The sequence below is a fragment of the Felis catus genome, chromosome D1, assembly GCF_018350175.1.
Source record: "Felis catus isolate Fca126 chromosome D1, F.catus_Fca126_mat1.0, whole genome shotgun sequence".
NCBI lineage: Eukaryota > Metazoa > Chordata > Mammalia > Carnivora > Felidae > Felis > Felis catus.
In genome coordinates this window covers 105,592,161-105,617,689 of record NC_058377.1, presented here as the reverse complement: position 1 = coordinate 105,617,689, position 25,529 = coordinate 105,592,161, and the positions used below count along the sequence as shown (strand labels likewise).

The window sequence follows — 25,529 nt, the reverse complement described above, 5'->3', positions numbered from 1 at the left end:
CGCGCGCAAGCCGTCCCGCGCTCCGCGCACGCGAGGTCGGCGCGCGCTAGCCCGCGGGCCCCGAGCGCGCGCCTGACGCCCCTGCCCCGCCGGCGCGCGGCGACGCCCGGCCCCGATGGACCCCCAGACCCCTACCCGGACGCCGAACCCGCGCTACTTCACCTGGGACGAGGTGGCGCAGCGCTCCGGGCGCGAGAATGAGCGGTGGCTCGTGATCGACCGGAAGGTGTACAACATCAGCGAGTTCACCCGCCGGCACCCGGGGGGCTCCCGGGTCATCAGCCACTACGCGGGGCAGGATGCTACGGTGAGCGCTGCTGGACGCAGGCACGGGAGGAGGCGGGGCCGGGCGGCTGCCCCCGGAGGTTCCGTGCACGAGGCAGGAAGTTTGGCACCCGCGGAGTAACTCCCAGCTAGCCCGGGGAAGAGCCAGTAGGCGCCGAGCGTCCCCGTGGCCCGCGACCCCACACGGGATGCAAGGGCAGGACAATGGCTGTGAAAACTGGAATCAGGAGAGCGGAGGTGGAGGCCGGCAACGTGCCCACACAAACAAAGGACTGCGCCGCCCTGCGTGCGTTCCGTCTGCCGTGTCCAGATTTAGGCAGGGCCCAGAGCAGGACAAGTGGGGAGGACAGCCAGGATGCAGGGTGCCGGGGACCGCGGTGCTGCTGAGGCCGGGGGGGGGGGGGGGGGGTGTCAGTGGCCGGGAGAGGGAGTCTCAACCTGTGTCTCGGTGGGTGGGAAGGGAGCGCAGCGGTGTCTACACTACGCGTGCAGGCTTGCCGAGCGGGAGCAGGAGAGGGAAGCAGTCTCGGGGATAGGGCGGAGGTGGAAAGTAATTTGGCGCCCGCTGCCTTGGGCACCCCCGCACAGTGAGGGAGGGGCCTCACTGGCCGGAGAGGACTGACGACTAATGGTGCACAGGGGATAATAGAGCGGCGTGCAGAAGTGGGGGCGGGGCGGGCATACACTTAGCAAGGACCCTCGGAGCGGCCCTCGAATCCTGTGGGGAGGTCACTCGGCCGCAGGCCAGCGGGGTGTCCAGCCATTCCCCGTGGCGGACAGCAGTTTGCATTCCTAGGCTGTGGTTCGCATCCTTCCTCCTTCGGGCCTCACTAAGGGGTCCGCGTGCCACCCAGCCCCAGTTCTGCCCTTCCCCTTCTAGACCACCTGCTCTCGGAGCTACGGCAACTGGCACCTCTTGCCATATTTGGAGACCCTGTGGGGCCCCGTGGAGGCTTTGCTTCAACGTGTCCCCTCCCCCCTACATCCTTTCGCCATCCCGAGTCCGGCGGTTCGACCCCTTCCGCTGTCCCCGCCCTCCGCCCTTGCCATCCCGGAGGGCGCCTGGGGCCGCCAGAGTTCCCGTTTTGTCGCAGCGGAGCATAGACGTCTTGGGCTGAGGGCCCGCCCCTCCCAGCGACGCGGCCGGCCGGGGGTGGCAAGGCCAGAGCCTGCAGGGGTCACCCCGAGTGACCACTGGGAAGCCCGGACGGCGGCGGAAGGCGAAGACGTGGGCTAGCGCATGCGCAGACGAAGCAGGCACCGACGCAGGGTCTTCCCACAGTGTGATTTGGGGCCCGGGCTGAATGGCCGGGCGGCGGGGTTGGCGATTGGTCCAGATTTGTGGTGCCACCGTCCACCGGCTCCGCCCCGGCTCCCGCCTCAGAGTGCCGGGGAAGGTTCCCCGTAAGGCCTGGGTCGGTCTGACCTACCCCACCTAAAGATTATCAAAAGTAGCCGCTCTGGGGCCGGCCGGGATCGGGGTGGTCAGAGTCCTAGGGGAAACACGGAACCCTACCTGGAACAGCAGTCGGCAGAAGGGGTAGAAATGCAAAACTTCCCAGTTCGGGCGTAAGGAATCTAACCACAATTTATGAAGAACCCCTGCCTCAGAGAGGGTCTGTTAAAAGTCCCACAGAAAACAAACAAACCAACCAGAAATCTCGTAGCCCCACCCATCCCTTCTAGTCGCTTCTCGCTTATATCTAAATTCTTGTGCAAAAGCTGTCCCTAGACGTGCCTGGAGGAAAGGCCAGGCCAGAGAGGACTTTCTGTGGTCCCCCTACCTGCACTTCGTATTCCTTGGTGTGGTGCCTTTCTTTCTAGAACACATGTCGGGGTGCTCCTGAGCTGTGGACACCTGGGAAGGTCTAAGCACCCTCAAAGGGCAGCTGACTGGAGGGAAGTGGTTTGAACTTGGATCCGGCCTCCTTGCTGGGTCAGGAGGATGGCCTCTGGTGTGAGCCCTCCAGGAGTCACAGGGGACCGGGCTGGCTTCCTAACCAGTCTGTCTTCTCCCTTTCCTTGCAGGATCCTTTTGTGGCGTTTCACATCAACAAGGGCCTTGTGAGGAAGTATATGAACTCTCTCCTGATCGGAGAACTGTCTCCAGAGCAGCCCAGCTTCGAGCCCACTAAAAATGTGAGATTCTGCTGTTTGGAGACCCTGTGGTTTGTTGAAGGGCAAGGGGTAGAGAAGGCAGGCCTCGCTAGGCTCACAGGTGACCACAGTCAGTAGCTCTTGCAAGGCTTGAGGCCCCCGCTTCTCCCAGGTTAGTCGTTGGGATGCAGGCCTAAGGCAGGAGGCGGGGCCTCGGAACATCTGGTTCTCGCAAGGCTACCTCCGCCACCGCCGCCACCACCGCTGCCATCACGGAGGCCTATCTGTCGAACCCTCACTGTGTCAGGCACCCCCTCAGCTAACCCTCACACACTTACAGAGGAAAAAAGCTGAGGCTCAGAGCGGTTGAACAAGGTGGCCGAGAGTCACCCTGTGAGCAAACGGCGGAGCAGACACTTGAATCGAGTCTGTTTAACTCCAAAGACCACAGGCTCCTCGGCGCGACGCCAGAGCGCTTTCTCCTGTCCTTTCCTCAGTGTTGTATATTTACCTAGGATTGTGGACTTCCTGCAACGATCTGGGGGTGGAGGGTCCTCGAGCCTAAGAGGGCCCTTGTTTCCAGCAATGTTGGAGTACAGCTGGGAAGAATAATAGCCCTTCCCTCTCTACTCTTCCGCAGAAAGAGCTGATCTACGAGTTCCGGGAGCTGCAGGCCACCGTGGAGCGGATGGGGCTCATGAAGGCCAACCATGTCTTCTTCCTGCTGTACCTGCTGCACATCCTACTGCTGGATGTTGCTGCCTGGCTCACCCTTTGGGTCTTCGGGACATCCTTTGTGCCTTTCCTCCTGTGTGCGGTGCTGCTCAGCACGGTTCAAGTGAGAAGCCATCACTTGGCTTGTCAGGAGCACGGCCATGCTCGGCATCCTCGGGGAAAGCTCTTTGTATGCCTCAGAAGGTCACGAGCCCGGCCCTGTGCCGGGGCAGCGCTGAGGACGTGGGGCAGAGTTAGGGCAGAGAGAGATTTTGTTGTCCGTGGCTTCTGTCTGCTCCTTGGCCACGTGTGCGCCTTCATTTCCTCACTGCCTCCCCAAGCCCTCCTCCACGGGCCCCCTTCTTTCTGTGGAATTTACCTGAAGCTTCGTAGTCCGGTTCTGCCATAGCCCGAGTGTGCCAAGAGCCCAGGTTCTGACTTCTCAGCAAAGCTTGGCTTTCTCCTCCCCACCACGTTGCCCAACATGCTAATAATGCTTGGGCCCTAATGGCAGAACCCATTTGCCGAGCCTTCTCGCCTCTGTCACCCTGTCCTGTTTCGTAGTCGCGATTCGGCACATCCTAGGTCCTAGAACTCCAGAGCTGGGGAAACTGAAGAACAGGGAGAAGATAGTGACTTGCCCCCACTCTCATGTGAGTTAGCGGCAGAGGCAGAGTTAGGAGCCTGACTCCTTCCGGGTTGTGCTCAGGGTACTGTAGCAGTCACAGGGGCTAGGGAGACGAAGGAAGGGGGTGACGCAGAGGAGTCGCTGAGGTCAGTGAGAGGGATGCCGGAACGGCGGGTTTTGCTCTCAGCGCTAACCTTTCTCGCCCAGGCTCAGGCTGGCTGGCTGCAGCATGACTTCGGGCACCTGTCCGTCTTCAGCACCTCTACTTGGAACCACCTGCTCCATCATTTCGTGATTGGCCACCTGAAGGTCAATGGGATGGGGAGGGGCTCTCGGAACTCCGGTCGATGAGGGGATTCCTTGGGGGTTTGGGGAGAACGCTGGGCTTTCGGACTCACGGCCCTACTTTTCTGTAGGGCGCCCCCGCCAGTTGGTGGAACCACTTGCACTTCCAGCACCATGCCAAGCCCAACTGTTTCCGCAAAGACCCGGACATCAACATGCACCCGTTCTTTTTTGCCCTGGGGAAGATCCTCTCTGTGGAGGTGAGTGGAGGTATTGGTGGAACGGCCTTAGAGAATGGGAGCCAACCAGAACGGAGGGCTCTGAGGGCAGTGCTCAGTGCGGTTAAGACGTTGGGGACAACTGGCTGGCTGGCACCTGTGGGAGGCAGCAGGCAGTGAATAAGCTGCCGGGGGCAGAATCGTTTGTTCTCCCTGCTGAGTTCACGCCAGCAAGCAGTTAATTGCATAAAGGCACCTCATTCTACAAAGGAGCCAAAGGATGACTGGGAGGTTATGGCGCAAATCTCTGGTCATCCTTGAAGGTGATGGACGGCCCTCCTCGGGGTGTTTTTGGACACTCCTACCCCAGGCAGTCATCTTCCCGATCCCCGCCCCCCACCCCCGGCCCCGTGCACTTTGATATCCTCCCGTGCCTCAGTTTTCCCCATCCACAGGCTGTTTGAGTCTTCTTTGATGCCCAGTGCCTGGAACATCCATCCATTGGCTGGTTCTTCCCACCCACCTGACCCCAGCCTGACTTCCGGGGTGGTTAGCGTTGGGTTTGAGTTCCCACCGGAGTTATGAGCAAAAGTTGTAATGCAGTTGCCAAAGGATGAGCGTCAGTAGGAGGCTTTGAACAGCCAGCAGGGTTGTTTGCAAAATTCCTTTGAAACCTTTGTGCCAAGGCTCTCTGCTGCGGTCTGAGTTGCGCCAGGTTCCCTCCCTCTCTGTATGCTATGTCAGCATGCCAAGAATTCAGCTGTTCAACCCCTTTCCATTCCAAGCATGAGTGAGTGCAAGTAGCCTGGCGGCCCTCCCCTCTGGCTATGAGGAGGACAATGCGGAGAGGCCTCACAGCACCAGCTGTCCTGACCCCGGGAGCCCCGCGTTTGAGGCTGCTGCCTGTCCATAACATCCTCATTTTCCCACCCACTACACAGGGACTTGGTTTGCTACACATCCAGTACTATGTTCTGGTCAACAGTGGGCAGACGTTGACTCAGCTCTGGCCCCACCTGCCTCAAGTGGCTACTTCAAGAGCAATATGGGTTGTTAGGCAGAGCATGTGACTCTTGTCCACACTCGTATCGTCACCTTCTCACACCGCTGCCTCTATTGCATCTTGGTACTGGGGTTTTCAAGAAACTCCTATCGGCAGACACAAAAAATAGAAAATGATCGGGGCGCCTGGGTGGCTCAGTCGGTTGAGCATCTGTGGGTTCGATCCCCGTGTCAGGCTCTGTGCTGATGGCTCAGAGCCTGGAGCCTGCTTCGGATTCTTTGTCTCCCTCTCTCCCTGCCCCTCCCCCACTCATGTTCTGTCTCTCTGTCAAAAACGAATAAACAGGGGCGCCTGGGTGGCTCAGTCGGTTAAGCATCTGACTTAGGCTCAGGTCACGATCGCGCGGTTTGTGGGTTCGAGCCCTGCATCGGGCTCTGTGCTAACAGCTCAGAGCCTGGAGCCCGTTTCAGATTCTGTGTTTCCTTCTCTCTCTCTGACCCTCCCCCGTTCATGCTGTCTCTGTCTCAAAAATAAATAAATGTTAAAAAAAAAAAACCAAAAAACCAAATAAACATTAAAAAAAACCTTAAAAAAAAATAGACGATGATCTAGGACCAATAGATACGTCTTCCCGTCTAGTTACAAGGCTGAGGATGGGCAGCCTGTTAGTAAATGCCTTGGCCACAGGCTGCTTGGCATTTGGTTCCACCCCTCTGGGCGCAATTCACCTGGGTGCTAATCCCCACGTGCAGCGGACACCTCACCCTCAATACAAACTTTGTGGCTCTGAGAGTTGAAACACAGTAGGGCAGTTCTGAGGATCAGGATAGCATCTGATCGCCATTCAAGGAAGCAGCAGTGGATAGGGCTCCCATAACAGTTCCCAAATAGGAAGCCACTGTTCTTCCCACACACGTCACCGCACAAGACAGGTGCCCCTCATCTGGCTCAATGTTGCTTGGGACGGGGTGAGCTTCACCCCAACATCCAGTTCATCGACAAACCTTGTTAATACTGTCTCCAAAACACCCCAGATCCATTTCCCCATCTCCACTGTTTCCTGTCTCCCCCCACCACACACACACACACACACACACACACACACGCATCCATCTTGGAGCTGGGTTACTACTCCAGCCTCGTTGTTCTCCCTGCAACTGTACCCATTCCCACAGTTCGTTCTCCCCTCCTCCCGGCAGAGCGAGCCTTTTAAAGTGCAAAGCTGATGATACTACACCTGTTGAAAGCCTTCCAGTGGCCTTCCCATCATCACCGGAATAAAACCCACGCTGGTTACTGAGGTCTTACTGGGGCTTTCTGAGGTCCAGCGTGAATTGGCCATCCCAAGTTTTCTAGCCTTGTCAATCTGTCTTTCTCTGCCGTTGCTTGCTGTTCCCAGCCATACTGCCCTTTCTGGCTATTCCCTCTGCTTTAAATGCTCTTCCCCTGAACTTTTGCTTTGCTGGCTCCTTATTCAGGTCTCAGTTCAGACGTCAGCACCTCAGAGAGACCACCTTAGCCAAAACACCGCCTCTGTCACTTTGTCGTATTTTCCTGTTTTTATTTTTATTTAAAAAAAATTTTTTTTAATGTTTGTTTATTTTTGAGAGAGCGAGCGCTAGAGGGGGAGGAGCAGAGAGAGGAGACACAGAATCCGAAGCAGGCTCCAGGCTCCGAGCCATCAGTACAGAGCCTGATGCGGGGAACCCACGAACTGCGAGATCATGACCTCAGCTTAAGTCAGACATTTAACCGACTGAGCCACACAGGCGCCCGTTTTTATTTTTTTATTTTTATTTAAAAAGGTGTATTTATTTATTTTTGAGAGAGAGAGAGAGCACATGCACACAAGCAGGGGAGGAACAGAGAGAGAGAGACACACACACACACACACACACACACACACAGAATCCAAAGCAGGCCCCAGCCTCCCAGCTATCAGCATAGAGCCTGATGCGGGATTTGAACCCACGAACTTTGAGATCATGAGCCAAAGTCAGATGCTTAACCGACTGAGCTGCTCAAGCACCCCATATTTTCCTGTTTTTAATCTGTAGTTACCTTGAGCTCTGTTCACAGATTTACCACCAGCTTCCTGTCCTCAGATTACAAGCCCCACAAGACTAGGAACTTTGTGTTGTTTGCCTCTGTATCCTCAGCACTTAAAACAGTGCCTGGCACGTAGTAGGTGCTCAGTAAATACTTGCTGAATTAATCAGTTAATATAGAAAGAATGTTTCATTTAGCAGAAGCACCTTGCACAGAATAAGCTGGTGATAGATAAGAAGAAATGTTACTGTCAAAACAGTGGGAGGATGCAGGGAAAAGATGTGCTGGCATTCTGCTCGGGGGTAGAGCGCCACCTGTGCTCTGTGGTTATCTGGTTGCCAGAACTAACTGAGGCAGGCGGGGCAGAAGGAACCATCAAGGGAGTCAGCGGAGCTTTGCTGTCACGATCCTGGGTGCCCATGGCGAGAGGTTCCAGGCTGACTGACCCGGCAGCACCAGCCTGTCTCTTCAGCAGCTAGGCTTACAAAACAGTCACTACCCGGAAAAGCCTTGCCAGAACCTTCAGACTTGCCAAGGTCTTGGTATCCTTCCCACAAACATTTGCCCAACTTTCCTTAGCGTTCAAGGGATTTTATAAAGTTCTCGTTGAAATCAAGACACCAAAAGAGAGGTGGATGGATGGATGCAGAGGGAATACATACCGACCTGTGTAGGGGTATAAATGGTTGTCCATGGAGAGTTTGAAGTCAAAAAAGTACCAGATGGGAGATGGGGGGGGGGGGGACACGGAGGGGCCTAGACCCCTTATGACAGAGGTGTCTTTGGAGAACGCAGGGAGTCCTGAGGACCCATAGACGCTGTCGTGCTCGTCCCTCATGTGGGCATGGGCCATTGAGCCGTGCACCGTGGTGTGGTGCACCTGGCTTATTACAGCCCAGGCCTTCACGTGCCAGGTGCTGGATGGAGGGAAGGCTGGGCCTGCTGGAGCCTTCCAGTAGCACCAAGCTGACGGCCCCTGGAATAGGCCTGAACTCCCGAGCAGGGAAAAGCCAAGGTCACCGCAGGAGGGGAACCGGGTGACTGGTTCTGTGGGTACTCATTTGCGTTTGCTTTTCTTCACAGCTTGGGAAACAGAAGAAAAAGTACATGCCATACAACCACCAGCACAAATACTTCTTCCTGAGTGAGTGACCTCCGGCGACACTGGGGGACTATCTCGGGATGGGGGTGCCAACGGGATTGTGGGGAAGAAATGACTTTGTGGAGGTTTACGGCATTTTGAGTAATGGCTGGGGGAAGTCCCGTGTCCCCAGCTGGTTCCTCCCTGCCTGGGAGCCAACTGTCATGTCACCTGAGCAGGGACAGCAGGCATTTGTGTTAGGGGCAGACTCGTTCCTCCAGTCCCACCCTGGCTTTCACAAGACAGTTGAATAGTCAGGTGCAATTGTCCCAATTAAACCTTAAACTTTATCTTAGACCTTGTGAAACAAACGCACGTCAAGGTGACTCAGTGGGGCACAGTCCCAACACCCAGGGGGATAAAAGGTAGACGTGACTATGGGAGCGGAGGAGCAGTGACAGCGGAAAAGGAGGACATTTTCTGCAGCCCGTCTTAAGCTCTTTCTGAAGACTGCACTATGTTCTTTGCTTTTAAAATCTCCATAATGCCTAAAACTGGAGTTTTAGAATTCTTTGGAGAATTCAGATTTTTAAAGGAAGGGAGGGGAGGATTCCATCGATCCTATTTTAGCTCTAAAGAACTTATCCTAACTGCCTATTACGAACCTTCACTACTGGAGAAGAATGTTAGAATCCATGGCACATCGGGGTAGAGGAGCCGTGGGTGAGCCCTGTCACGCAGGGGGTTATAGGTAGGCGTCAGGGCCCTGCAGAGAAGGGATACAGAAAAGGAAATGGGACAGCATATAGGATGGGGCCGCTTCTTCAACTCCCACTTTTAAGAGAAGCTTCTCTGCCCCTTCCCACCCCTGACCTCCAGGGCTTCGGGTTCAGTGGCATGGGCTCATTTCCCTAGTCCAAGGGAGTGAGCTTTCAGCCTATGAAGCATCAGCAGGGACACCCACCCCCAGCCCGGCGCGCGCGCGCGCGCGCGCGCGCGCGCACACACACACACACACACACACACACACACACACACTTACCTGCTCCTGTCTCTTCACCTGCATGGCAGAGCAGGCAAGAACACGGGGCAGGTGATCATGAGGCCAGGCAGGGGCAAGCCTGGGGCCGGGGCACATGGGGAGAATTGGAGGTGCTCTTCTAAAAGCATGGCAGCGGAGCCAGGTTCTGTGCGTGGAGCCTGAGTTTCCCAGCTGCCTTCTTCCACTGGAAAGGAATGCCACTCCCACCCCTCCCCATCCCGGCATCCTCTCAGGGGGCTCTGCCTTCCTCAGACTCGCACTCATGCCCACCGCAGTGCCTGCCGGTTCCAATGGATTGAGGAATGCCAAGGCGGCTGGAAGGGGCCACAGGAACAGACGGCAGGGGGGCAGCCCCATGCCAGAGGCCCCCTCTCTGGCACTGAACTGCCCCCATGCTGCTCACACCTCCTCTCTGTCTCCATTTCCTCCCCAGTTGGGCCCCCAGCCTTGCTGCCTCTCTACTTCCAGTGGTATATTTTCTATTTTGTTTTCCAGCGGAAAAAGTGGGTGGTGAGTATCCATGGCCCCAGAGTCCCACATGCTTTGTCTTCAGTACCCTGATGGAGGGGAACGGGGTTCTCCAGAGGAAATCCCACTGTGACCTACCCCAGGCCTAATTTAGAGCAAAGTAATAGAACCAAGTATAGACCTTCTTGGTCTCTAGACGGGATGATCTGGGCTCAGCAGACGACCTGACTCCCAGTGCCCTCTTCCATCCTGCCGGCATCTCCTGAGGCTCTTGTGCTCAGCGGAAAGCCAGGGGCCAGCCAGGCTGGGGGGGGGGGGGGGCGGGGGGGGCAGGTGAGTACGAGATGGCACCTGCTCCCAGGAAATGTCTGATGAAACAGATGTTGTTGACCCCAAAGAGGTAGAAGCAGGAGGTTCTGAGATTCCAAAAGGCCCTGCTGCCTCTGGCTGGACGAGAGGCATTGGAAAAGGCTTTGCGAAGTCCCTTCTGGCTGGCCTTGGAGGAGGTGGGGTGCAGCAAGGATGGACTCTGAGCAGAGAAGCCGGGAAGGGAGGGGCAAGTTTGGCCACTGGATACGTTGTGGACTCAAGTGTCGGGGGAGGACCGCGGTGCAGAACAGTGGCCGGAGGTTCAATCAGGGCACTGGTGCAGACCGAGCCTTGGTCCCGGAAGATTCATTTGGCAGCATGATGAAGGGATAAAGAACTTAGGTGGGTTGGGAGGAGCTGGAGGCGGGGGGCCTTGGCGCCTGTGAGAAACAGGCGAGGAGGACTGGGGGCTGCTGCCAGGACCGGAAGGAGAGGCGGCACTAGATACGGCAGGACTGGGCAGCTGCGAGCAGCGGACAGGTGCTCCAGTCCGGGCACCTGGCAGAACGGCTGTGCCGTGCAAATAGGTGGAAGAGGAAGAGGAAGAAGTGCTTTGTGCCAGTCATAGTGCCCTCTACCTCTCCACGCAGGACTTGGCCTGGATGATCAGCTTCTACGCCCGCATATCCCTCACTTACATGCCGCTGTTGGGGCTGAAAGGCCTCCTGGGCCTTTTCTTCATGGTCAGGTAGTAGTTGATGGGGGGAGGGGGGCTGGCAAAGAAAAGGAGGTGTTTGGGAGTCACGAGTCTGGTGTGGGGGCCGTGCTGGGGCTTTAAGAGGCAGGGGGTGTTTCAGGGGTGGGCTTGGGAAGATGGCCAGGCTAGAGCAGTAATCTGGGGGAGAGGCGGGGCTCTGACTCGTCCCCTGCTTGTCTGTGCGCCATAATCCACCAGGTTCCTGGAAAGCAACTGGTTTGTGTGGGTCACACAGATGAACCACATCCCCATGCACATTGATCACGACCGGAACATGGACTGGGTCTCCACCCAGGTAAGGGACAGTCACTTGGAAGATACCTGGGAATAACACAACTAATAAACAGGGTGGGTGGGCACAGATGCAGGCTAGGGGGCGGGGGCGGCAACAGTTAAGTCCCCCAACAGCGCTGCCTCATGAGCTTGAAGCTTCTGCCCTGCCACCACACGGAGAAGGGAGTGACCAGGGACGGTCCCACACCCCCTCCTCTCAGCCAGCTCTACTTGGAAGAAGGCCAGCTCGGCCTTTACATCTGGCACGCAGCGTCATGCTCTCCCCTGCCCTCTTCTCCCAGCTCCAGGCGACATGCAATGTCCACAAGTCTGCCTTCAATGACTGGTTCAGTGGACATCTCAACTTCCAGATCGAGCACCAGTAAGTAGGGAGACCTGAGAAGCAGCGTCCTTGGGAGGGTCCGTGGGGGGAAAGCAAGGAGGTGGGAACAGTGGAATAGGAGCCACTGACTGTCCCGTTCTCCCTGAAGTCTTTTCCCCATGATGCCTCGACACAATTACCATAAAGTGGCCCCCCTGGTGCAATCCCTGTGTGCCAAGCATGGCATAGAGTACCAGTCCAAGCCCCTGTTCTCAGCCTTCGCCGACATCGTCTAGTGAGTACCTGACCCTGGGAAGATGGCTGGCAGGGGGGGAAGAGGGCGGGCAGTGGGGTTGGTGATGTGTAGGATAGGAGCAACAGGCAGGTGTCCCCGGTCCTCTGGAATGGAGGTCACCAAGACAAAGGCAGGGTGCCCTGCTGGCCTTGTGGGCCAAGTCAGGCCTTTGCCGTCAATGCCATGGCCCAAGCTCTTTCTTAGGAGCAAGGGGGAGGGAAGGGGCCATATGCCATGGAGATCAGCCTCTGTACCTCCGTAAGAGCCTCCCTATACGGCTTCTGTAGGGTGGTTTGGCTTACGGGCTTGGCTCTGCCCTCTCTCTCTCACTGCTTGTTCCCAACTTGCCCCCACAGCTCACTGAAGGAGTCTGGGCAGCTCTGGCTAGATGCCTACCTTCACCAGTAACGACTGGCACTCCTCCCCCCACCTGGAAGAGATGTCTGTCTTCACCGATAACACCAGCCCACCAGGAAGGGGAGTCTGCACCAAAGCAGAGGGGAGCTTATGGGACAATGCCACTATAATTCTAATATTCAAAGGGGGTGGGTTTGAGGAGACAAAGACTCTGACTCAAACCTCCCCCCTTTATCTTCCAGGCACAGATTTAAGACCCAAAGGGGTAGGGGACCGTGCATGCCTTCTGGAAGGAGCAGTGGGCCTGATGGGGCAGAGATGTGACAGTTTTGTTTCCTTTTTCTAGTTTGGCAGATGCAGATGGTTGGTGAGCAAAGAAGGGGGTCCAAGGGTGTTGGAAGACTAGGGAGGACCTATTGAGCCCAGAGATCAGGAAGAGAATGAGCATAAAAATTCCATCCAGGGGGTGCCTGGGTGGCTCAGTCGGTTAAGCAGCAGACTCTTGACTTTGCCTCAGGTCGCAATCTCACGGTTCCTGAGTTCAAGCCCCAGATTGGGCTCTGCATTGACAACACAGAGCCTGCTTGGGATTCTCTCTCTCTCTCTCTCTCTCTCTCTCTCTCTCTCTCTCTCTCTCTCTCCCCCCCTCTCTCTCCCCCCTCTCTCTCTCTCCCTCTCTCTCCCTCTCTGCTCCTCCCTCGCTCATGTTCTCTCTCTCTCTGCTCCTCCCCTGCTCACGTTCTCTCTCTCTCTCTCACTCACTCTCAAAATAAACAAGTAAACATTAAAATAGACAAATATATAAAATTCCAGCCAGGAAAGGGGTGAGCCCATCTCACTGGTCCGCTTCTCAGCGCCTTCACCCTCACATGCAAACCTCAGAGGTTCGCAGGCTGGTGGGAGACAGAGCAGCTGAACCTTCCGAGCAAGATTTAGAAAGGAAGGGTTAGTGCTTAGATTTGAGGCCTGGCATAGCACACTGGGAGGCTCAGCCTACTCTAGGGCTAGGGGGGGACCTAGGTCTGCCTCAGGCTGCTGGAGAAGCACTCTTCCCACTTGTAGAAGTGGGCAGGGCAAAGGCCAGGGCTGTGGTAATGGAAACATCTGACTTTAAAGGATCCTGGCCCTACTGGTTTTGAGCTCATGGTCCATCCAGGGCACCCAGGGAGCAGTAGGTCCTAGGTCTTGCCAAAACAGCAGAAAGAGTTGCTGGCCACTCGGAATCCCTTTACCTGGGGTTCATCTCTTGCAACCACCACCCAAGGAACAGGACACTTCTAGGATGGGGAGTCCATTTCTTGATCCATAAGCAAGTGACCACATGGGGCAACTGAATCTTCTGCCTTTGACACAAATGAGGGCCCCCAGGGGTTTCCCTCTGCCTTCCTACCTGTAATTAATTCCAAGTTTAATAAAGTAGCACAAGTGGACCACATTGGGAGACCCTGAATTACCAGTCACGAGGAAACCACAGATTGTAGTCCTAAAGAATAGAAGGGCCGTAAGACATTGTCTACAACCTAACTTATGTTATAGTATTCCTTCTGAGTAGGAACAGTGAATTAAATACAATCACTTCATAGTTCTAAACCAGAGATAGGAAGATAAAAAAAACACAGAAGTTTTGTGAGCTATCAACCCTCAGCCGTTCAAGCATCCTTCCCAGCCGGAGACCAGGCAGGAATTTAGGACAATCTCTTTAAGAAGCCCACCAGTGTAATTCCGAAATACAATTTTTAAATTCTTAACCGTTTAACCCATCTCTAGACTGAACAAAGGAATGTACTCAGGAGCCTGCCTTAATTCCCAGGGTTTGTCGACCCGCCTTCAACACCTTCCCTCCTCACATCCACACCTTCCAGTGCCGACGGGGGTGGGGGGATTGGTTGCCTGTTCAACAGCATCTACTCTAAGCGCATTGAGCATTGTGGATACAGAGAGGAGGAAACTTCAAAGTAGAAGGAAAAAGAGCCCTAGGAGAGTCCACATTTAGTTTTAGGAGAGAATAAAGATCATCAAGGCAAGTTGGGATGGGGTTCAAGGTACCACCTATGGAAGGGCCGTTGGGATCCCTCGAGAGGTGTGTCAAAACAAAGATTAAAGAAGCAACAAACATGGGGAGGACGGGTTGCCAGAGCATACTCCGATCTTTTCCATTTGGCCAGAACCCGCTTTAAAACAGCCTGGGTCGAAAAATGAGAAGTAGAATTGAAACGTTCTACTTTCGTTGGCTTCCTCACTCCAGAATAGGTACTGACCCTTCCCTATCCCCCTGGTTCCCTGCTACCTAGGGTTTCAGCGTGGGGTCACCAGCCTATCGAGCCATCTGGCTGCCAAGCTGAGCAAATCCAGTGATGCTTACTGAGCCAAGGCCGGGCCCTCGAAGCACTTCAACCACCGTGGCCTTCTCTCCTTAACCTAGACCGGTGTGGTCTCACGTGGCCACAGAGGGACACCCCAGTGACAAAAGGCTTAGACCGTTACAACAGTAACAGGAGTCATTTCAAATCCAAGCAGTGACACGAGAAAACAGGCTCAAAGACCATACAAGTCACCGCCAGTCACAGACTGGCAAAACTAACCTTTGAACTCCCGTGTTCTAGAGTTCCGGCCTCTATGTGCATCTTTGTTTCTTTAATTAGGCCGACATCCGTGTCCTTTGTGTTGATGTTACTACATCTCCAAGAAGTAAGGCTGAAAAATAAAGTTAATTTTGACCACCTGAAGGCTATAGTCACTTGTAATCCACGAAGCTCTTGTCTGTCTGTCAATGGGAGAATTTAGGCCTGTGCTGTAAGGTACCACCTACCTCTGGCTCTTTCTGACCAGGAGTTCCCAGATTCCCCTTTCCACAAGGCCTTTGGGCAGAACACCAGGATCCTCCGGAAAACAAGGCACGGGTGGGCTATGGCAAGGAAAAGGAAAGCCAGGCCCTCCTCGTGACCCCCTGTGTTCAAATGCTTGACTGGCCAGACACACTAGGCAGGCGTCCCATGCGTCTGTCATGAGGCAACACCCTGGCCCTTTTGAACATTCTAGTCTCCGTATGGGTAGTCCCTGTTAGTCTCCTTTCTGCCCAAATCCTTCTCTGCTGGCACAATGCCTTTTTAACCCCAATGCTATTACAACAGCTCTCTTTTTGAGCAAGAGTATTAGACGTGCTAGGTAATAATTTGTAGAACTGGTTTCCCCTGCAGTGTGCGGTGGTTAAACCTTTTAGAAAAGACCAGACAACTGGAACTGAAAACACAAGAGGAAAAACCACTCTGCATGTTTTGACTGCCACAGGATACAAGCCCTTAACTACTGCACCGAGGTGATCAGGTGATTGCTCCGTAGGAAGTCTTTCCGCCTCTGGGCCCCATCACCAGAACCACGGGCTTAGCCATCAAATTCCTTGGGGCTCTTGTTACTTGTGTGGCATGGGCCAATCGGAGAAAATCCGTTTCAACCGCTGGAGACAGCAGTGAACAAAACTACGATCCGTGCCCTCGGAGTAGAACCTTCCGTCTCTACCAGTGGTTTTCAGGGTCCCATCGTCACGGGAACAGCACTGCTGGGGAGACTATATCCCGCTCCTGCTTCAACTGGAGCTCATATCCTGAGATTCCATGTAAGATTTCATTTGAAAAACAGGTTGCTCCATGAGAAATTTTGAAAACCACCAGCCTCTAGTCTTCTACCCGCTTAATCTGTTGGAACACAGGCAGCTTAGATTTCCGGCTGCTTAAGTGTCCCTGGTAACTTTACGGGGCGCCTGGGTGGCGCAGTCGGTTAAGCGTCCGACTTCAGCTCAGGTCACAATCTCACGGTCCACGAGTTCGAGCCCCGCGTCGGGCTCTGGGGTGATGGCTCAGAGCCTGGAGCCTGCTTCCGATTCTTTGTCTCCCTCTCTCTCTGCCCCTCCCCCGTTCATGCTGTGTCTCTCTCTGTCTCAAAAATAAATAAACGTTAAAAAAAATAAAAAAAAAAAAGTGTCCCTGGTAACTTTAAACAGCAGTGATAGGAATGCTAAAAAAGGAGAAACTCAAACAGGACAGCGCCTTGCCAAGTTTTATCAGGATTATAACTTTTCAAACATTCCATCTTTATGGGAAACAGCCACCTGAATTTGATGTCACAAGAGGAGCGAGAAAGTGACTTTTGAAGTGCGGTTTTGAACAATTTATAAACCGGTAGAACAAATGCTCGGACACCGTGAAGCAGTTGATCTAAATTGTGAGGCTTTCTCCGAGAAGCTCCTTTATCCCACACAGCAGGTGGAAAACTAGGAACCCATTCGATTTATTAAAACTTGTTTCCCAGCAAGTTAAACTAGGCATCCACCTACAAATGGCTGATGTACTGCCAAGGCCACTTTGGTCATTCTGTGGAGCGTGGCGCCATCTTGTGGCCACTCTCAAACCTCTTGTAACAAGGATACATCGACAGTGTGTTCTCTTGGGAGTGAAAAGAACCTTACCTACTTCCTGAAGCCTGGGGGCACTTACGATGTTTGGGTTTTTTTTTTTTTTAATGTTTATTTATATGAGAGCGAGAGAGAGAGAGAGAGAGAGAGAGAGAGAGAGAGAGAGACAGTGCGTAGGTGGGGGTGGGGCAGAGAGATAGACACAGAATCCGAACCAGGCTCTGAGCTGTCAGCACAGAGGACACAGGGCTCGAACCCACAAGATGCGAGATCATAACCTGAGCGGAAGTCGGATGCTCAACTGAATGAGCCACCCAGGCGCCCCTCAAGGTGTTTTCAAATGTTCTCAAAGAACACGACATTCTGGCTACTTTTCTAATTTTATTGACTCTTTTTTCACACGTTTAAAACAAAACCAGCATGTGAAAATAGCATCTCATCCCCAAGTCTCAATTCCGTTGGCTGCCTCAGAGAAGCCATTAGAATTTGGCCCATCTTATGCCTCGAAATAAGATATGCCACCATGAAGACTCAAGTTACATAGCAAGTTCAAGTTTCTGCGCACCCCAGGACACACAGCCAGTGGTCGGACCCTTGTGGCCAACTCCAGGGACTCCAGCTGTCCGCCTGTCTCCTGTCTCAGGAGCTCTCCCCGTCTGAGAAGACTGGGTCTTTCAGATGGCTGTCCTACAGGGCCGGTCAAGGCTGAGCCAGAGAGAAATACAGCTGGGTTCCACCACCCCTTCCCATCAGCCACCAGTTGGGCCAGTCAGGAAATCATTTTTATACAGTCTTCCATCTCTACCATTTATCCCCCCTCCTTCTTCAAGACCTGTTGCTATCCCTTTTATTTAACAATAGACTCGGTGTCCATTAAATTGCCTGAGAGGTGTTTGGAGCCTGACATACTTTCCTGAGCTAAAACAAGAAGAAAACAAGATACCTCTGTGGCCTTCCTGCCACCAGATCAAGTACAAAAGGGAAAGCACTACCGAGACGGGCAGAGCTAGAGAAGCAATGCGAGCCCCTCCCTGCCCCCACAGAGCTCTCTCTCGTGCTAGCGTTTGAGGGCACATCAATGCAGGTGTTCTGGGGCCGGGGAGGCAAGAGGGGAAACTCCTTTATTTTCCCCGTTTGAACTTCCCTCCTGCCCCGGTCTTTGCCTTCTTCTTAGCAGACCCCTTGGGCTCTGGCTCCTTGCGCTTAGCTGAGGAGAGCGAGCCGGTCACCTTGAAGAAATCATCCAGGCGGCCCTGGGTGCTGCCCTGGCGGCTCTTGCTCAGCCGCCTGACCCCACTGCGGATCCGCTCCTCCGAGAACTGCTTTTCACCACACATGAACTTGACGAGCTCTTCCTCATTCGGCTCGCTCCACTTCAGCTCCACAGACTCTGGGTCAAGCACCTCGGGCTCCAGGAAGAGCTGCTGGGCCTCCTTGTGGAGCCAATTTTCTGGCACGGAGTACTTGCTGGGGTCGAGCCGACGCACGATCTCCTCGATGCTCTTGTGCTTCTGGATGAGGTCCACGGCCCGCTTGGGCCCAATGCCCCGGATGCTCTCACAGTAGTCACTGCCCAGCAGGATGCACAGGTCTACGAACTGCTCCTGGTTCAGGCCCAGCTCCTGCAGGACCCGGCTCAGGTGGAACTCCTGGATGGGCAGCTTCTTGGCCTCGCTGGCCGTCAGGTGCCGCATGAGCACAGGGCTGCCAAAGGTCAGGCAGTCCATGTCCTCCGTGGCCGCGGCATAGACTTTGCCCGCCTTCACGAGGGCGGCACAGCTGGCCTCGGCCTCGCTGGGCGCGTCCAGGTACGGGATGCCCATGAGGCTCAGCAGATGCTTGCACTCGTCGTTGTGCTGCTTGGTGACCTTCACCAGCCGCTTGGTAAACTTCTCCACCTCCTCCCCGGCCCCGGCGGCCTGAGCCTGCTGTAGCTGCTTCTCCGCCTCGGCCCGCCGCTCGCTGCGCTTGGCCAGCTCGCCGGACTTGAGCTGTGGCGGCTTGCCGTCGAAGACATACACGGGTTTGATGCCGTTCTCCATCATGCGGATGGTGCGGTAGAACATGCCCATCAGGTGGCTGGTGGTCTCCCCCTCCTCGTTCTGCAGCACATCCCCGCCCTGGCGGACGGCGATCAGGAACTGATAAATGCTCATGGAGGCATCGATGGCCACCTTGCGGCCGAAGTAGCTCTTGATGTCATTCTCCCGGATGGCACCGGGGGCCACGTCTGCAATCAGTTTGGCCAGGCCTTGAATGCCCATAGCAACACAGAGGAGGGACGGCTAGAACCAAAAACGAACAAACAAAAAAGGAGTAAAGTAAGAACAGGGGGAATTTCAGGGAGGCAAAGGATCAGGGGTTAGAACTGGCGCCCTCTCACCGACTCCCATGCCTCCGGCTGTACAAATTTAGCGCAAGAAGAGGACACCGCTTCGGGACCACAGAAGATGAAAAGATGGCACAGGACAAGGTCAGCATTCTCAAAAACCTCACAGTCGAGCAGGGGAGCCCACTCCATGACTCCTAAGGCTTCCTGCGTTTCAGGAGGAAACCTGGGTGTGAGGAGGATGAAGGGACTTCTGACGTCCGGGGACTTAAGGTTTCGTGGATAAGGCAGCAACAGGGCTAGCACGCAAGGAGGGCTACCGCTGACGCCTGCGTCAAGGTCCCTGCAAGTCCAGAGGAGAGTGCCCGGCCCAGCCCGAGGCGTCCATGGATCATAAAGACAGGACCTGAAGGACAGGCAAAGACTGGCTACCAGAGGATGACGAGATGAGGCGAGGACAGAGGCAGCCATGACACAAGGCTGAATGTGTACGGTGGTAAAATAAACACGAGCGTCCACCCTCCTCTGCACCTTTATGCCAGTCATTGACCATCCCCAACTCGTCCTCTGGCTCCCCTCCTCTTAGCTGTGATGCGTAGTTTCCTGTGTCAACAGAGGCTAGGCTGTAGTACCCAGGTATTTACTCAAACGTTAATCCAGGCGCTGCTGGGAAGGTATCTCGTAACATCTGTATTCGGGTGGCTTTATTTATTTAGTTAAAAAAAAAATTTTTTTTTGGATGCTTATTTTATTTTTGAGACAGAGAGAGACAGAGCGGGAGCGGGAGAGGGGCAGAGAGAGAGGGAGACACAGAATCCGAAGCGGGCTCCCGGCTCTGAGCTGTCAGCACAGAGCCCGATGCGGGGCTTGAACCCACAAACCACGAGATCGTGACCTGAGCCAAAGTCAGGCGCTTAACTGAGCCACCCAGGCACCCCAATATTCAGGTGACTTTAAACAGAGATTATCCTGCAGAATACGGGGTGGTGGCGGGGGGGGGGGGGGGGGGGGCTGAGTCAACTGAAAGGCCTTGGGAGCAAAAACGGAGGTTTCCAGAGAAATTCTGCCTGAAGTCTACAGGTTCAACCCCTGCATGCGTTTCTAGCCTGCGGGCCAGCCCTCTAATTTTCAAACTGGTCAACCTCCACGATCACCTGAGCCAATTCCTTCCAATAAATCTCTTTATATATGTCCGTACCCTAGATCCTACCGTTTCTCTGGAGGACCCTGACTGACAGAGCAGCCCTGAAGAAGGACTGGCAAAAAAACCCCACAACATATCTGAAGGGAGGTTATGTGGCTTTCTCACATGCTGCTCGAGTGTCCCTTCAGTATCCCCTCGGCCCTGCTACTGGTTTCTATTTCTACCATGACGTTGCTAGGAGTTTTAAGTCTTTCCCTTTATATTTTCTCTCCACCACGAAGTCCAAGATGTGAACTCCATGGCTCCCACCTGACCCCAGGTCCTGATCTAGGAGCCTGGCAATCTGTAGTCCCTCAGTCCAGTAATACACTCCTGTGATTCAGGCCCCTTGACAAATAAAATAGTTCCTAGGGCAGTGTTTCCTGAACTTCGATCAGATCCAAACTCCGCTCCCCTCACAATTTTTTGCCACTTCCATCTAAAACCTGTATTTGGGGGCGCCCGGGTGGCTCAGTCGGTTAAGCGTCCGACTCCTGGATCCTGGCTCAGGTCATGATCTCATGGTTTTGTGAGTTCGAGCCCCACATCAGTCTCTGTGCTGACAGCGTGGAGCCTGCCTGGGTTCCTCTCTCTCTCTGCCCCTCCCCGACTCACGCTGTGTGTCTTTCTCTCTCTCAAAATAAATAAACATCAAAAAATTTTTTCAAAAGGGGCGCCTGGGTGGCGCAGTCGGTTAAGCGTCCGACTTCAGCTCAGGTCATGATCTCACAGTCCGTGAGTTCAAGCCCCGCGTCGGGCTGGCTCTGCGCTGACAGCTCAGAGCTTGGAGCCTGCTTCGGATTCTGTGTCTCCCTCTCTCTCTGCCCCTCCCCTGCTCAGACTCTCTCTCTGTCTCAAAAATAAATAAAAACATTAAAAAAAATTTTTTTTAATTAAAAAAAAAACACACACTCAAAACCTGTACTTGCATTCACTTAGTATTTTCTTTAAATGGACCCCATTGTCTTAAAAACCAAGTTGAAAACGAGAACTCATCTTAAGCAATAATGTCTGTGCCACAGTAGTTAAATTTTAATGTTAACTGTATAACTATTAAAAAGGATTTAGGGGTGCCATTTAAAGTCGTTGCGTGCTCACTGGTGGCATATGTCCGCCACCCCAAGACATATACGAGACCTTTTAGCTGTTCCCACTTTTCAAAGGGTTCTTTCCAAAGCATAAAAGACCCTGTCGCATGCCCCCTTCCGTACTGAAGTCCAAACACCTCAACCTGGCGGCAAGATCTTCCGTGCGCGGCTTCCCAACCTACCGTCACAGTCTGGGAGCCAACACAAAGTTTGGGAGAAGGCCGGCCCTTTCTCACTGCTGCTCAGCCGCGCCCTCCTCTGGCCCCTGACATAACACTGGGCGCTCGGGATCGTTCCCCCCACAGAAGCCATTCAATCCTCGGGGTCCGGCCTCAGGCCGGCTGCTTTGCCAGAACGGGTACGGAGGGGGCAGTGCCTGCTGGCTTAGCCTCCCGCGGCCCCCGACGCAGGGAGGTGGGAAAGGAGTCTCAACAAGTGAAGTTTACAAAATGTTTCTCAGCCAGGATCTCGGTCGAAATACACAACGGGCCCATAAAGTGGAGGCTGTTTCCCTCCTTCCACAAACGAAGCAAGAGGCTCGGGGCTTCGGCGACCGGCCCAAGTCGCACAGCGGGAAGGTGGCAGGCCGGCGCTCCGGCCTCCGCCCCGCACGCGGCACACGGTCCCCGACAGCACCCAGCGCCAGGCGAACCCCGCCGCCCTCGGAAGCGCTTCCCATGGGGTCTCACCTGGCCTTTGGAGCGCGAGGCCTCGACAGCTAGCGCTTGGTCCGGGGTCGCCCACGACGGTGCTCAGCCCCGCAAACCTGCTCAGCGCGGCCGCGGACGCCCTCCCGCTCAGCCGCCTTCCAAAGCCCGCGCTCCCGTCACGTGACCCGCCGCCGCGCACGGCCTCCTGGGAAGTGTAGTGCAGGCCCGGACGCCCTCGGCCAGCTTCCCTTGTGGCAAACAGTCCCCCCCTCCACCCCCGTGGGGGAACGAACCCTCCCAGCGGCTCTGTCCTACTCTTCTCCATCGCTCGCCCCAACTCCACATCGGGGCCCCACAGGCCCCAGCGCCCCCTACCTCCGAAACCACAGGACTACAAATCCCACAATGCCACGCGAGCGGGCGCACTTCCTTTTCCGGCTGCACAAGGCGCCTGCTCCTGCCGACGTGTTATTCCTGTGGCGGAGCGGTGGATTACCCTGTGCCTGGCAAGATGGTGAGAGGGTTGAGGGGCGTCCCGGACAGGGCTGTGATGAGGACCCCCTCGGGGCCCGTCCCACACCCCGTTTCTCTCGCGGAGGTCTCAGACGCCTGAGACCCAGACAGCCGGCGGCTCCTATATCCGACTTGGGCCGAGGGGCGGGAAGGGAAGGAAGCCCCTTGCCACGGACTCTTAGTTAGGCTGAGGTTGTGATCCCTCGATTTTTAAGGGTGAGGCTTGTGCGGCGCATTTTTAACACCTCGAGCTTTTATCTGTTACCTGTGATTAAGCCGTTATCTCTGTTTGATCTCTGTTTGGAAAGTTCTTCCTCCCGCAGAACTCGTACTCATTCTGCAAGGCCCAGGGCAGATGTCCCCTTCTTGGTGAAATACTTCCAACTCTCTCAGGCACTTGGCCGCTCTCTGCTGGGAGCTCCCACAACCCGCGTACAAATCTCTTGCCACTTGTCACGGCTTCTTTGTTATCTGCCACGCCTCCTAGTGACCACCATCTGACGTGCAGCTAGCTCTGGGATGATGGCTATTCATCTTTGTATTCCCAGTGCCGAACACAGGGCCTGCGATCGGAGGCTCAATAAATGGCAGCGATTGTCTTTATCATTTTGGGGGGTGTGGGCATAAATGTTTACTGAATTGAATTCCAGTGTCTCTTAGAACAATGGGGTCAATTTATTTGTCTAGAGTTGTTATGTTCTGGGTTTTAGGAGCGTTGGCTGGTGAGTGACAATGGAAGTTAACATTTGTACAGAACTTTACGTTTACAGCCCTCCTTCACAAGCATTATCTCATAATTTTCCCTGTAACCTTGGGAGGGAAACAAACACCTATTGAGCAACTACTTTGTGCCAGGAAGTGAGCTAGATACTTGGATGTTCGTCACCCTTCTTCAGTCATACATCAACCCTGTGAGGGGTGTTACTATCACTACTTTACAGAGACTCATTCAGTAGAGCCAGTTTATTAATGGATGTCTTTTGCTGTTAGATCCTGAGATTCCCTAATAGTGTAGTGGGAAGAATACAGAAGTAGAAGTTGAGATCTGGGTACTGGTCCAGGCTCTGAATTACAGCAGGGATTCTGAGCTTGGTGTCTATAGACGTGGGTCCATAAATCTCCTAAAATTATAGGCAGACTATTTCTTGCATGTGGTTTTTTTTCCAGGCAGAGTCCATACCTTTAACCATTTTTTTTTTTTTTTTTAATAGTCCTCCCTGGCCTCAGAAGATGTTAGGGACCACTGATCTATAGCTAGTCAATCATCGTCAGTGTCAGCCTCTGACTCTCAGCTGCCCTTCTTGTCTCATAGTGAAAAGACAGAGTGTCACCTAAGTTTACGATGGAGTCGTCATTTCCAAATGGAGTCACTTGATGTTGGTTCTGAAGGATTTCCATATTTCCCAGGCTGAGACAGACCTTTAACAGTCGTTGGAGGATGAGGCCCATTGGTGGATGACCTCACACTCCCCCTCACGTTGAAGTCCTGGGATTCTTTGATAGCTCTGATCTCCTGCCCTCCCCTAGGAGCTCGAGGCCATGAGCAGATACACCAGCCCAGTGAACCCAGCTGTCTTCCCCCATCTGACCGTGGTGCTGTTGGCCATTGGCATGTTCTTTACCGCCTGGTTCTTCGTGTATCCTTTTCACTGAGCAGCCAGCGGGCCAGAGTTAGTGGTGTGGGAAACTAAGGGAGAAACCATGCTGGGTGCGTGCACCCTGCCGGTTTTGTTCTGGTGTGGGGCTAGGGGGAAGGTAAGGGGGTCGAAGGACAGCTGTTGATGTGCAGGGTCGGGCTGTGGCCTTCCTTCCCAAGTTTAGGTGAGCTCAGTTTGCCCTTTAGATTTCCGGGAGAGTGGACAGAAGGCCTGGCTGGACTGCAGGCTGGGGATAGGGGATCTGAAGTTGGCAGAGTGGTAAAGGAGGGGCGTGCTCAGGTGGCAGGAGATCCGAGGGCTAATGCCAGTTCCTCAGTTCACTGGCTGCGTGACCCGGGGCAGGTGACCTAACCTCTCTGGGCCTGATTTTCTTCACAGGTGGTTGAGGGCTGCTAGGAAGCAACAGAGTCCAGATCATCTCTTGGGCCTCTCTTCCTGGCTGCGCTGAGCCCGGCAAGCCTCCTAGAAAGCCCTCACCCCGTACCTCTTTCCCAGAGCTGCACTGGCCGGGCTTCCTGTCCTACGCAGCCCCATCCCTCTGCTTCTCCTTAATCACCCTGCCAGCTATGAGGTGACCTCCACCAAGTACACTCGGGATATCTACAAAGAGCTCCTCATCTCCTTGGTGGCCTCGCTTTTCATGGGCTTTGGAGTTCTCTTCCTGCTGCTCTGGGTCGGCATCTACGTGTGAGCTCCCAAGGGTAAGTGCTGCGACAGGGCGGGCATTAGAGAGGCTTCCCACATCCACGTCAGTGCGGTCCTCAGGCCTGTGCAACACTTTGGTTCGTGGAGACAGACTCGGCAGAGTGGATAGGGACGCCGGACGCCGGACGCATGTGCCTCTTTCCCTGTCCCTAACAGGGATCTCTGCCCTACATTGTCATGCTGAGCTCTGCACACTGCCCAAGGCCTTGATCTGGCTTCGGGGTGTACTTCATAGGGCTGTGGGAGCAGGCTTCCCGCGTGATGACATTTGGGTTCTTACACATCACACGCCATTGACTTGGCTGCTCAGGAACGGGCTAGAAGGGGGGTCAGAACCTGGGGCTCCCAGTTTGCTGCAGGGAGTGCCACTGTGGTAGGTTTGAATGTTTTCAGTCATTAAAAGAAACCTTGACTAAAGTGATGAAGCAAACCCAGAGACCCTGGCTGCAGATAATCCACTAAACAGGTCCCTGAGAGTCAGCTTTGGTAGCTCCGCTTCAGTCGTGTGCCCGTCAGCCCTTGCCCCAGGGGCACAGGCGTCAGTGAGAAAAGGAGGCGGAAGGAAGGGTCATTGGTCTCATTTTGATACCCCTCTCCTCTTTCAGGTTCCAGCCCGGCGGCTTCACTGAACCCCTGCTTTTGTAAATTAATTTTTTTACCGTTGCCACAAGCGTCCCCCACCTGCTCACAATAAAGGCAGATGTGTGACCGTCCCGTCTGAACGCCCGTTTCGCAGCGGTGGGGTGGTGCTGGGACTACCTGACTTCCCTGGTCCCACCCCTTCCCATTTCTCTCCTGCCTTTCAGATGCTC

General features: G+C 54.6%; 3 protein-coding genes and 1 long non-coding RNA gene across 8 annotated transcripts in view; 2 read left to right on the top strand and 2 right to left on the bottom strand.

The window, feature by feature from the left end:
• LOC109492160 overlaps window positions 1-284 on the bottom strand; it is a 57,626-nt gene extending 57,342 nt beyond the window's left edge. For both annotated transcript variants that reach the window (XR_006586656.1, XR_002736386.2), the window contains exon 1: window positions 163-284. This is a non-coding gene — a long non-coding RNA (uncharacterized LOC109492160). The remainder of the gene's footprint in view (window positions 1-162) is intronic.
• Window positions 18-12,674, top strand: FADS1 (fatty acid desaturase 1). Of its 3 annotated transcripts, none has more exons than XM_003993434.6 (12): window positions 18-307; window positions 2,314-2,424; window positions 3,023-3,220; window positions 3,932-4,033; window positions 4,141-4,269; window positions 8,363-8,423; window positions 9,836-9,912; window positions 10,830-10,927; window positions 11,135-11,231; window positions 11,512-11,591; window positions 11,701-11,826; window positions 12,183-12,674. In XM_003993434.6, exons 1-12 carry the CDS (start codon window positions 116-118, stop codon window positions 12,232-12,234), a joined length of 1,323 nt encoding a protein of 440 aa, XP_003993483.3. In that variant the 5' UTR covers window positions 18-115; the 3' UTR covers window positions 12,235-12,674. The 3 variants fall into 3 exon arrangements, with proteins under 3 accessions (XP_003993483.3, XP_006937456.1, XP_044895357.1); XM_006937394.5 differs by lacking the exon at window positions 18-307 and adding an exon at window positions 433-571; XM_045039422.1 differs by lacking the exon at window positions 18-307 and adding an exon at window positions 1,575-1,700.
• Window positions 12,675-16,959: 4,285 nt separating this feature from the next.
• Window positions 16,960-22,856, bottom strand: FEN1 (flap structure-specific endonuclease 1). 2 transcript variants are annotated; one of them, XM_019812525.3, is made up of 2 exons: window positions 22,620-22,856; window positions 16,960-18,876 (listed from the first exon to the last, which is right to left on the bottom strand). In XM_019812525.3, exon 2 carries the CDS (start codon window positions 18,853-18,855, stop codon window positions 17,713-17,715), a length of 1,143 nt encoding a protein of 380 aa, XP_019668084.1. In that variant the 5' UTR covers window positions 18,856-18,876; window positions 22,620-22,856; the 3' UTR covers window positions 16,960-17,712. The 2 variants fall into 2 exon arrangements, with proteins under 2 accessions (XP_019668084.1, XP_003993482.1); XM_003993433.6 differs by lacking the exon at window positions 22,620-22,856 and adding an exon at window positions 21,881-22,038.
• TMEM258 (transmembrane protein 258) lies at window positions 22,209-25,427 on the top strand. The gene is made up of 4 exons (XM_006937393.4): window positions 22,209-22,355; window positions 23,882-23,991; window positions 24,577-24,713; window positions 25,323-25,427. The coding sequence occupies exons 1-3, from the start codon at window positions 22,353-22,355 to the stop codon at window positions 24,701-24,703; spliced, it is 240 nt and encodes a 79-aa protein (XP_006937455.3). The 5' UTR covers window positions 22,209-22,352; the 3' UTR covers window positions 24,704-24,713; window positions 25,323-25,427.
• The last annotated feature ends 102 nt before the right edge of the window (window positions 25,428-25,529 follow it).

Bases quoted from the DNA above. Each gene is read 5' to 3' on its own strand.
- FADS1 (XM_003993434.6), top strand. From the start codon at position 116: ATGGACCCCCAGACCCCTACCCGGACGCCGAACCCGCGCTACTTCACC. The intron at 3,221-3,931 runs GTGAGAAGCCAT...TTTCTCGCCCAG, and splicing joins TGCTGCTCAGCACGGTTCAA to GCTCAGGCTGGCTGGCTGCA. The intron at 4,034-4,140 runs GTCAATGGGATG...ACTTTTCTGTAG, and splicing joins TCGTGATTGGCCACCTGAAG to GGCGCCCCCGCCAGTTGGTG.
- FEN1 (XM_019812525.3), bottom strand. From the start codon at position 18,855: ATGGGCATTCAAGGCCTGGCCAAACTGATTGCAGACGTGGCCCCCGGT.
- TMEM258 (XM_006937393.4), top strand. The intron at 23,992-24,576 runs GTATCCTTTTCA...TCACCCTGCCAG, and splicing joins TTTACCGCCTGGTTCTTCGT to CTATGAGGTGACCTCCACCA.